General features: G+C 37.8%; 1 protein-coding gene across 1 annotated transcript in view; it reads right to left on the bottom strand.

Moving 5' to 3' along the window:
- Positions 1-12,364, bottom strand: part of ANKRD31 (ankyrin repeat domain 31) — a 64,567-nt gene that overhangs the window by 51,085 nt on the left and 1,118 nt on the right. Inside the window, exons 2-3 of the mRNA XM_035309572.1 lie at positions 12,240-12,295; positions 10,620-10,690 (exon numbers count right to left, since the gene is read on the bottom strand). Of these exons, the coding sequence (XP_035165463.1) occupies positions 10,620-10,690; positions 12,240-12,295 (127 nt within the window). The remainder of the gene's footprint in view (positions 1-10,619; positions 10,691-12,239; positions 12,296-12,364) is intronic.

The following is a 12,364-nucleotide window of genomic DNA, read 5'->3' as shown; positions in this document are numbered from 1 at the left end:
AAGTCATCAGTATCCATGTTTTGTTTACAATTCTTCCAAGACCTGTAAGCCTATGCTAAGAGTTGATACGCTTTCTTAGTAAGGGCTAGAGTGAAGCCTCAGTTTCAAAAGTACAGCAGCTGTTACATTCCCTAGCAGTAAAATTCAGAATGAGAGAGACTAAATCTGTTATCAGCTCAAGGATTTTATGTCATTGCCAATGACCTGAACACGTTAAAAGGTCCTAAACTAAAGGCATTAAAAATTTCTGTCACACAGAAATAATGAACGTGGACATACAGCATAAAAAGCATACTTAGTTAAACACTATGTACTCTACGTTTCAATTAGGTATTTCTGTGGATCCCCAGGTAAAGAGCATTTGTGCCTCACAAGCTTTAGGTCAAAATCTCAGGAGTATCTCTGGAGGCTGCACATTTCAGTTTCCACACTGGTACAGATCCACACACGACAAGTATTTTTGTACAAATATTGCTGTTGTTTCTCTAATTACTTGCAGTTGCTTTCAACCCATGCACCCATTTTTATACCAATTAATAGTTGTTTTTTTTTTTTTTTTCCTTTTCCTGTTTCAAATGCTTCTGCAAGCCTAAAACATATATTTCCATATGATGTGTGCATGTAATAGTGGTGTTGCTTAATAATAATGGATCTTAAGACAATTTCTTTCAATATATTTTTAGACTCTTGCTGCCAGCAAGTGGCAATACTGTGCAGTGCAAGAATCCTGTAACATTGCTGGTAACATATTTTTGTAATTTTTGATAAATTATGTTACCAGCTATGTTAAAAGATTCTTCCACAAATAATAAAACAGAAAGGGCAGAAAATTGACTCTGTTGACACATGCTCAGTTTCTAAGCCGTTATAAATGTATGATCCTTTGTTGAATTTTTTTTTCCCATCTGCTGTTTCCTATATTGTACTTGTGCAGCTAATTGTTCCTTTTTTAGTACTGCCTATGTTTTACTTTCCTGCACTGAATTACAGGTTATTTTTAGACCACTTCTCCAATTTTTCAAACTTTAAAAAACCGGGGAAAAGAAAACACTGACATAACCTTCTGTACTTACAAAACTATGGTATAAATGGCAGTTATGTATATTATTAATTTTCTACCAAAAAGGTTCAATGCACCAGCTGAAGGGTAGGTGAAACTGACATTTATGTTAATGAAGAAGGAGCAGTCAGGCATAAGTGGCTCATTTGTCAAGACCCTGAACACCCAAATGCCAACTGAAATCCAACACTTAAATGTGACTGCTGTTCAGAAAAGCTCTATCTACCTATAATGCCTATATTTCTCCAGCACTCATTTGTTAGTAAAATCCTGTGCGACTACAAGTAATCAAAATCTGCAGAATGTAAGTCCAAACTTTCCCTCTCCGAACGTAATCCTTAGCTGCCACTTACCCATAAAGACACTTAAAACCCCAATGCCTAAGGTCTCTATACCTCCAATTGTCTGTTGGAAATGAATGGGAGAGCTGCTGAAGGAGCAGGGCTGAGCCAGCTGGCAACTGAAAGGAAATATCAGCAGGATTCTTAAACAGGGAGTTCTCTCTTTTGTGCAACCCAGTCTGGTAACTCTGGTGTGAATACACAAAAGTTGTGCTCAAGGGAAGAGCAAAACTCATCCTCAGTCAGTAGGTCAGCAGTAAAATACCAACACTGTGGTTAATGCAGGTTCAGGTCCATCTTCTACCAAAAGAGCTACACTTCAAACAATTTGTTTCATGAAGGGGTTCCTATAAAAGAATACCAACAAGTAAAGGTATCTCATTGGCATTAACTTGCTAATTTTGGAGTGAGAGAGAAGGCTGAATACCAGCCATCTCATGGTATCTGGGAATGTCTTCCACTGAACACATCCACGGTACTTTGAAAGCCTTAGTTCAAATCCCACTGCCCTCATGTCTCAATTACTTCTATTACAAATCCAAATCATGGTGCTCCTTAATCCAGGCACAAATCCTGTTGACCTTATAGCATTAACCTAGAATCTTGTCACCCCATCTTACCCAGGAAGCACATGCTGGGTAACAGCTGAGCATGGCCACATTCAAATCCAGCCTCAGCTGATTCAGAACCTTGCACAGGAAGAAGCAGAAGGACACTGAAATCAAGTAGAGGTCTCTTTTAAGAAACCTTGACTGCAGATATAGAAACCGTGGGCTAAAAGCCTCAAAGTCAGACTTAGTGAAGCCTTGTATGTCTAACTCTCCGTGAACTGTATGAACAAGCTTGTATGAGACACGTTGCTTCCAGCAGATGGCAGTGCATTCAGACTGCTTTTGTGAATCGTGAGATGTATGGATTTTTCTACGCATTTGAGAACAATTAAAAAGTTATTGATAAATTGGTGGCTATTTGGCGCTACAGATCGTGTCTTGGAAATGTTACAAAAGATAGAAATGGACTGAATAGCACAGAAGTGTAAGTAATGAGAGTGCAGCAGACACATGAGGTGGACTCCTATTTTTGCTAGTCCTGAGTCAAACAATAGCAGAGAAGTTCAGTCCTTCAAAACACACATACGAGAGAATCACTATAAAAGAGTTAAGGCTTCAGAAGTATCAACACCCCCAGCTTTTGGGAGAGTGCTGAGCTGAACATAATTGCAATATACCAGGACATGGGAGGTACACAAAGAGAATCAGAGAATGGTTGAGGCTGGAAGGGAAGCCCTTGTGATCATCTAATCCAACCTCACTGCTCAAGCAGCGTTAGCTGCAGCAGTTTGCCCAGCACCACATCCAATCAGGTTTTGAGTACCTCCACATATACAGACTCCACAACTGCTCTCAGCAACCTGTCCCACTGTGTGACCATCTTTACAGTAAAAAAAGTGTCTTCTTGTGTTCAGATGGAATATCTTTGGTTTTCATTTGTGCCCATCGCCTCTTGAGCTAACAATGGGGAAACTACAGAGACTGAGAAATACAGACTACTGACAAGTCTGGCTTGGTCATCTTCATTCCTATCAGTTGTTTATACACATTGATAAGATTCCCCCAATCTTTGTCTTCTCCAGGCTGAGGAGACCCCAGTCTCTCAGCCTGTCCTCATGTGAAATCATTTCCCTTAACCATCTTTGTGGCCCTGTGCTGGCCTCCCTCCAGCATGCCCCTGTCTTTCTTGTAGTGACGATCCAGCCCTGGACACAGGACTCTGGCTGTGGCTTCATCAGTGCTGAACAGAGGGGAAGGACCCCATTGGCAGACCTGCTGGCAACTCTCTTCCTAGTGCAGCCCAGGATACTGTTCACCTTCTTTGCCAAAGGTGTGCATCGAAGACTGTGGTCAGCTTATTGTGAACAGGACCCTGAGTTCCTTCACTGCAGAGCTGCTTTTCAGCCAGTTTGTACCCTGGTGCATGCGGTTATAGCCCTGCAGATAAAAGACTTCGCAATTTCCCTTGCTGAACTTCATGAGATTCCTCTCTGACCAGCTTGTCCATGTCCCTCCTATTGGCAACACAGCAATCCAACGTGTCAGTCACTCCTCCTAGCATGATCTGTGAACTTTCTGAGGGTTCATGCTGCTCCATTGTCCAGGTCATTCATGAAGACTTTGAACAGTACTGGCCCCACTACTGACAGACAAACCGGAACACAAATCAAAGCTATTTTATCAAAATCAAGAAAACACAGTAAGACTCAATCTATAGTGTCATGATTTCTAGAGATTGTGTTAATTATTGACTTTCTCTCGTATTTCCAGGACTACATTAAAAAAAAAAAAAAATGCCCAATGACTCACTGCTGATTGTCAAGGTGTCCGTCCTGCCCTTTCTACAAATCAGTACAGAGCTGTGATGGTCGTAGGTTCCTCTCCCAGTAGGTTTTCCTGCAGCTCTCAGAACTTGGCAGTGCCAACATGAGCCAATATGGAAAGAGTATAATTCACCATAATGAGAAATTCCGACCTTCCTATTCCAGGCACCTGAAATATCCTCTGTGGAGATCTTCTCAATACACTTGATCTAGTTATTCTCTACAGGTGTTTCAAGGCACTTGGTTCTATTTTTGTTCCATTCTGCACAACAGAAACGTCTCATTTACTAAACCCACTATTATAATTGTATATGGATAGTTGTATATTTTTCAGGAAGAAATTCTGAAGCTGATATCTTGCTGTAAGTTAATGGGAGCTTTCCTAAGATTCCATGTACGCACCAAGATCCTCTTGTTTCTCTATAGCCCGTGCAGCCAATGTTGCCAGAGCTGCAGAAATTCTCATGATGGTCCATAACATTGCAATATGAGTTGGTAATAGCAGTTATTTTTTTCCCAAATAAACTAATTTCAGTGAGAATTTCCTTGTCAAGTATCCATAGGCCTGAGAGCCATGAACCAGTCAGGAGTGAACTGAGACTAAAAATCAAAAAGCACAAAGATGACACTGTGCCTCAGAAGGGCAATAGTAGGAGATAACCACGCGGAGGTAGCAGACCAGATACAAGTAAAATCATGGCTGCAGACAACAGCATAAAGACATATAAAATTTATGAAATGCTGCCAGCACTCCCGCTGCTGGCTGGAGACAAATATATGCTCAAGTCCTTCATTACAGCTTGGACTTAATCAACACAAAAAACATGACTGGACTGTGCTGGAAGAAAAAGGAGGAGAGGAGGGGTAACAAAGGTACATTCGGCCCCTGGATGTTTATGTCGGTGGAAGCAGACTCAACTCCTGTTCTAGATACTTCTGGGTTGGATGTTCCACTGATATATGGTTGAAATTTTTGTTACAGTTCTTGAAATACGGAGGGAATTCCCTCTTCCCTCCAAGGTTTTCTTTGTTTTATGGGCAAAAACATTGCCTACAAGCAGGTAATTTTTAAAATAATCAGCATTACATGTGAATTACATCCATAATATTTAGGTTGCATTAAGCTTATTTAAATTAGTCTTGCTACAATCCCAGCCTTTTGTTTGCTGGGGATTTCCACATTCTCTCTAGCACTGTATTGGCACTTATCTTCTGTGGAGCTGTCTTGAAAAGGTAACCTAGCTAAAACAACTAAGCCAACTTAAAAAAAAAATGATGAAAGACATCTGAGAGTTGTTCCTCAAACCCTGCTTCATGATAGGGGCCAAACAAGTACTAGTGCTGGCACAGATGCAGCAAAAACACATTACGAGGAAAACATGCAGCACCTTGCAACACCCAATTAGATGGGCTTACACCGGAATGGAATACCTGATTCAAAATTTCTGAGAAAGCAGCTGACAAATGGTGGAAAAGGTAGCTCATTTTCTGTGAAGGAAAGCTGTTCCTTCACTTCTACATGATCAGCACAGAAATCTGTAATTCATGAGCGAGCAGCTTTGGGATTAGCAAGGAGACAAAGAGACTGGTACTACCTATTTCTGACCAAAAGTGAATGAATCCCTGCTCCCAAACAGGACAGTTACAGATACTTTGTTCATCCACAGAGACCTTGCTAATGCCTTTTCCATAACTTTCATTGGTGGGGAACAGGTTTTAAGCCACTAGAAGTCTTCACCACTTCAGTTTAAGCCACAGCCTTACAGATTCTGTGTCAGGACAATTTTGTAATGCTTCACTGTTACTGCTTATGCCCTCTAAGCTTATTACCTGTAGTTCCTACTCAAAAAGCAGATAACTGAATAAAGCCTAGGTTAGCTCTCAAGATGTTTACACCCTAATGTGCTCAGTGTTCGTTTCAAGAGCTATGTACTTGCTTTTAAAAATGAGAGAATCTGTTATTTTTCAGTAAAATATTTTCCAATGGTAATTCAATTAAATGAAATTTTCTATATATTAAGTTGTAGAAATACACTAACCTTTCCTTCTGGATGTCCCTGAAATCCAGTCACCTTGATATCTACATTTAGGAGAGTAAACAAATATTTCAGTTGTACTATCACTGAATTTCACCTCTGGAAGTTTTCATAATTTTCTAATGAAATGTGACTGCACCCTCTGATTAAGTCTCAAACATTCTTAAAAATGATTACGTTCATATTTCCTAACTGACAATAAGTTTTCTAGTTAGACTCTGCTAGACCCCTTGTTATATTCCAATTATGTTCCAGAGTTACTTTGTCACTTCTCTTAACTGTGGTTTAGAGGCCTGTGCTTCCAAAGACTACCAGCAGATGAAATTGCCACCCATTCCAGAGGATGAGACATCCTCCCCGCCCTCTGTAATTACAATGCAATTAGACAATACAAGAAATACAGTACAAAAAAACACCACCTCTGAAAGTGGCTGGTCCCACATCCCCTCCTCACATCTGTTTTGATACTCGTGGAGCTCCCTGGGAAGACGACCTTACACTCAGTTTAGTGAAAATTAATCACAAATAAAGTGAATGGGTTTTGGTTAGCAAAAATTTGCTGAGGAGGAGCAACAAAACAGATGGGGCAGTACTGTGTTACTGGGAGCACACAGAAAAAAAAAAAAAAGAAAAAAGAAAAAAAAAAAAAGAAGTACAGATGAAGTAGCAGCGGAAAGATGAGAGACAGATCTGGGGAAGCAGTGGTAGCATTTTTAAGTCTCCTTTCTTAGAGATGTCTTTTAATCTTGGAAACACTAATAAGAAATATGTAAGAACCCTCAGTGTCTGTTACTCACATCCATGCTTACCTTACACATCTATTTGGCATTTGACAACCACGTGACCTGTAACTTTTGCCAAAAAAATCCATAACAAGTAATTTTAAGCTGGAAATATACCACTGGCTTAGGATTTTTTTTTTCCAAACAGTCCTAACAGAGTACTAGCAGGCAACTATGAAAACTAAGCAACTGTTGAAAAGATCACATATATTCAGACTCTAAATCAGTCTATATGGATACTCACCTTCAGCTTCTCATATGATTTTGCTATACCTAGAGCAACTTGCAGTTTCATATAGTGTACAACATACCTAAAGAATTATTTTGCTGTCCCTCTACTGCAGAATTTATTGAGAAAGCAGGCTTAGAAATATTCTCAGTAAGCAATGGATAGTTTATCCAGCCCCTAGAATTAAATAATAAAATAACAGCTCCTATTCAGAAAGAATTGTAATTGTCTCAGCTTATGAAAATTTCCACAGTAAATTAATTTATGCAGTTTTGTATTTACAATTATTTACAGGAACAATTGAAGTTATTTCAGAGGCATACTTCTCCAGCTTACAAGGGCATGCAGCAATTAAAACTTCCAGATCTCCTGAGTTGAGCTATCTCTGGTTGTACACTCATTCTCCAAATTAAAAAGGCCCCTTCCAATTTTGTATTACTTATTACTGTACTTCTGTTATAAATCCACCCTCTACTGAAATCCTTCCATAATTTCTAAGACCAAAAGGTCCAATAATTTTTTTAATTACATTTTGTTTCTATTTGCCTAACTCCTTATATCTTAATACCATTAAAGGCAAAGCCATCAATACAGACAAACATGGGTACAGTTTGACCGATATGGGACACAGGATTACCTATGACATGAATATATATCCTTCATTAAGCAAACAAGAAAACTGCTTCACAGTAAGACACTGGAATAAAATAACATACAAATTGAGGTATATGGGAATGGTTTAGTTACAGTATGCCTGACTGGAATCCCTGCGTGATGTACTATACTCACTGCAGGAGAGACTGAGACTGGTCAGGTGCATATGTCTCTTGAGGTATCTGGACAACAACAACAAAAAAGTGTTTTAGCAACTTAGTAAACAAAGCACTTCATTATTAATTTTCTCAGCATTGGTATATGCTTTATCTTCTTCCTCCTGTAATTGAATTTTTGAATCAGGTCTTTACATAACTTACTAATATGATAAAAAAGACACTTCTCTTTAGTCTTTTTTTCATTATTTAAAGAACTGTTAAAACACAAATCAAGATTATGCTTGAAAACTCACACAGGAGGAAAACACACCTATGCAATTACAATATGAGCATATACATAAGAAAAGAGCTAAAGTCAGGGGGGAAATTCAAGTTCTTTAGTAAAATGCTTGGATGCTTTTTATGCCTGTGACTGTACTTTGAGGAGAGAGAAATCTCAGGTTTTGAAAATGAAGGCTTTATGCAAAGTCCAAGACATCTTAGGGAAGCTGAAGACAAGCAAGTGAATTGGAAAAGAGTTCTTGTTGAGGTGAAGATTGAGTATTACTGGCTGCAATTTCAAGCAAATTATTGGCATATAGTTGAGAACATTCACAGGACTATGAAAACTCTGGGTAAGAACATCTTTGTGTGGACACAAAATGATGACTTGGACTAGGTACTAGTTACACAATAATCACAATCATTTTAGCAAAGAGCTGAAAAGTAACAGGTTGTGATCACCCAGCAGGAATGACTACTGAAAGGTTCCAAAGAACAGAACAGACCTTTTAGAAACAGCTTATGCAATAATTATTGACTGATCTAGTTCCAAAATATGTCAATGGGATAGCTGGCAGAATGCTATTGACTTTGCTAAATAAATCCTTAGTACAAATCAGCCTGAATATTTACACAGAACATTATTCAGAGACCAAGTGAGGTCTGGAAGATAGCAGTAGAACTAGTAAATCTCTTTCGTTGGGTAACATTGCTCAGAAAGTCACTTAAAGCTCAGTGGACTACCTTTATATCTCACATGAAGGAGGAGTTACATAATCTGCTAAAACATTAGATTCTAAGCAAAATCAGTACATCACTCATAGCAACAGTCTTGTTGAGAGGTTTTCTCAAATCACAAAACGAACTACACACGTAGTATTTGTGGCCACAGGCTGCATGTACTGGGAACACTGGGAACAGCCTTCTGCTGTCCCGCTGCATGGAGGTGTTCAAAAAAAAAAAAAAAAAAGAACAAAAAAAGACTGAAGTTTAAAAAATTTAAGTGCTACCTAATTAATTTAGGTACACTTCACCAAACTGGGAAAGAAAAAAAGAAAAAAGCCCAATAAAGGTGAATCATGGGGCCTGCCTGAACAACCTATGGAATAGGGTTTTAATAGATAATGATCTGTCTGGTGGAAAGGATCTGAAGGCTACAAAATCTCTGGTGGAAGAAAAGTCTTAATGACAATCTCTTACATGGCAGAATTAAAGATAGGACTCCACATCCCAAGCTGTTGCCAACCCACCTCAAGTGCACAACAAGCCAAGGCTCTTCAGAACAACAGGAACAGGCACTGCTTTTCCTGAAGAAACTCACTGCCTCACACAACACTCTGGTTGCACAACCCTCACAGCACATCACATCAAGATGTGGTATTCACATAAACCATTTCAAAGGATGCAGCTAAAGGAAAGGCTTCGGTGTAATCACGTTCCGTGTTGGCTCTTGGAGTGGCTGAAAAGCCACACTGGTGCAGTCTACACATGCAAGAAGCAAGGATGAGAGCCCAACAAAGTTCTTCACAGCCTTCAGTAACCATTTAAATTTCAAACTGACACCATCCTGTGGATGATCAAGATACCAGTGGCATGCTATATAAATCTCACTTAAAAAAAAAAAGTGAGAATTAACCCAAATACTTGCTAAAGTATTTGACGGTTCTTCGCTTTTGTGACTCTTCTTTTTGGGGAAAGGAGGTTTGTCTGCCTTAGAGCTGGAAGAATCCCTTATTGGGATTGCCGACTGGCTACTCTGGTGACAGCCACAAAGCCAAAGACTTAATTCAGGCAGCGTATGGTCAGATCAGCTCCCAGAGGAACAAAGTAATAAGCAAGTGGGCACACTTCTCCTTCCCTCTGTCCTTAAATAAACTTCAGTGAAAACAACCCTAGCAGTAAAACAAATTTAGGGAGAGAAGCCTTTTAAATAACATCTTTTCAATTTTGTTCAATGTTTCCTTTGCTGACAGCTGACCAAATTTATTTGCTATACTGTAGTCCTCTATTAATAACATTCACTTCAGTAGAAGGCCTGTCTTTTCAGTGTAGCCATGGTAATTTAGGGAACATTTTAATTTTTTTTTATACTCCTCGTGTTTTGGGTAAAGGACACAATATATACTATTTTTTGAACTACAATACTATAAGTAGCATAATAGTTACAGGTTTAAAAAGAATTTCTGTTAAAGAATTGGAACCTGTTTCTAATTACATGAAGATGCCATATAAGGGTGGAAAGCTGATTGTTCAACAGAACAGAATTTAATAGCCTGGTTACCGACTGTGCCAAATACATTAAAAACTGGGCTAATTAGTAGATTAGGGAACGCAGAATTACACATAGATTAGAATAATTGCCCTATTACCACATAAACAGAGATTTTATTCCGCTTTTCAGATTATTATCTCATTCTTCTATAATGAAACAATTGTCCCATTGTTGGAACAAAGCTCAGTTATGAGTAACCAAGGGTGTATTCTGGTCAACCCAGATAGTTATCTTTCACACCTGAAGGGAACATACTAAAACATTCAAATTTGAAAGGCTGTAACTTCGTGAAGTACCAAGGAAGAGACTCTGGTATGTTCCTGGAGAAATGTGCTACACATGACTACTTTTTTCCCGTAAAATAAATTTCAGCTGCAAGCCACCAATCTGTTTTGCACAAAAAAGAATGGCAGGCTCAGTGATTTTATTAATTATTAATAGCTAGACATATATAGAAGGAGATGTATCATTTCTGTACATACTGGATTTACCTGTTTTACATTTAGTCCATACATATGATCATGAGCTATATGCATAAAATGGATTTCTGGAGAGGAAACTCCTAGAAAAAAAAAATAAGTACAATAGCAAAATACAGTAATAAAAGGCAGTTTTGTTGTCTTATGGTTCCATAAATTTCTACGTGTATCAAAATCTCTAATATGCAATAGACTTTAATGGTTTATCAGTCTATCTAACTAGATTTTTAAACTAAAGCATAGAAGAATGAATAAAACCATCTGAGTAAAAATATGTATACATCCACATACAATACATTTCAAGATGACTACGCAGAGGGAGAACTTTGGAGAAAAATAAATAAATAAAAAGGGAAACGAAAGAGAAACCCCCAGGGCTGGAGCCTTAGGCTACAAAACTACAACACTGACATGAAGAAAATACTCTTGAAATTAGTGTTTATGATATGGATCTAATCACCAAATTGCTACCAGACAAGTTTGCACAAATATATGAATAATGAAATAATAACTCCAAGTTACTGAATATAAAGTACCACAGGCAAAATTCTAAAAATACTTTAAGGTGTCACATTCATAGAAACAGAAAAAGAAACCCCAACCCTCAGGTAAATACCCACTCCCACCACAAACTGAAGAACAAGTCAAAAGAACACACTTTAAACCATTTAAGTTGAAGGTTGCCAAGTTCTTATTTCTGTGGATAACCATAGGTAAGGTCAAAAGGATAAGTTCAAATGCATCTCTCCTCAGACAAAACTACTTGGCAACTTCAAAAGGTTCAGGATCAGGAAATGGCAGCAATAGGAAAAAAATCCACAGATTCCAATGGGCTGTAGATAAAATGTACACTAACTCAAACTAGTTTGATTTGAAAAAAAAAAAGGTAGTTTTTAGTCCAATCAGGTTTTTAAATTGGGAAAAAAAAAAAAAAAAAGAACAAAAAGAATCCTGAAGAACATCTTGTGTCACTTAAAGAGTAGGCAGTCTCTATATTGCCAGAATAAAACATTAAGGAAAATAAATGGATTGTGTTAAAAAGACAAGGATGTTACAGTAATATTGTTACATAACTACCAGACACTGGTTCACACAACCTCTTTCAACAGAGTTCTTGAAGGAGATTTTAAGGTTTTAATTGAATGTGCACACATTTATGCTTATCGTAGTTAATAATGCACTTAGAATAATGCACTTGAGTATTTTAAGAGAATGGAACTATTTAACAAATTTAAAACTTTTTCAATAATATATGCTACCGTAGTTTCACATGAGTTTATGTGGATGTACATATCCCATTCATTTCCTTCTGTTCAAAAACAATGCACATAAATGTATCTAAATGTAAAGGATATCCTTCATGCACTTCCTAAGCAAGGCATTCCCACTTAGAGTAGATAGAAAGAATGATGAAATTAAGAGCAAAACGATTTTTCAAAATGTGATTTTTTTCATTTATTTTTTCTTATTGGTAAACTACTAGTTAAAAACGTGGATTTAGTTAGAGAGCACTTGCATTTCAAAAGAATGCAACATTTAAATTTCAGTATTACAGAGTCTGGCAATATCCACAGAAACAGTTCACTGAAAAAAAAAAAAAAAAAAAAAAGACTGAGAAAAAATCTGTCCTACCTTCATTATTTTTTATTTCAGTTGTTAAATCCATGTCCTTATCGAAAATAGTTAACCTGAAGAGAAGACGAAGAGAAGACAAAGAGAAGAGAAGAGAAGAGAAGAGAAGAGAAGAGAAGAGAAGA

This window comes from Oxyura jamaicensis, chromosome Z (genome assembly GCF_011077185.1).
Source record: "Oxyura jamaicensis isolate SHBP4307 breed ruddy duck chromosome Z, BPBGC_Ojam_1.0, whole genome shotgun sequence".
Taxonomy (NCBI): domain Eukaryota; kingdom Metazoa; phylum Chordata; class Aves; order Anseriformes; family Anatidae; genus Oxyura; species Oxyura jamaicensis.
Note: the sequence above shows the minus strand (reverse complement) of the source record. Positions and strands in the feature narration are given on the sequence as shown.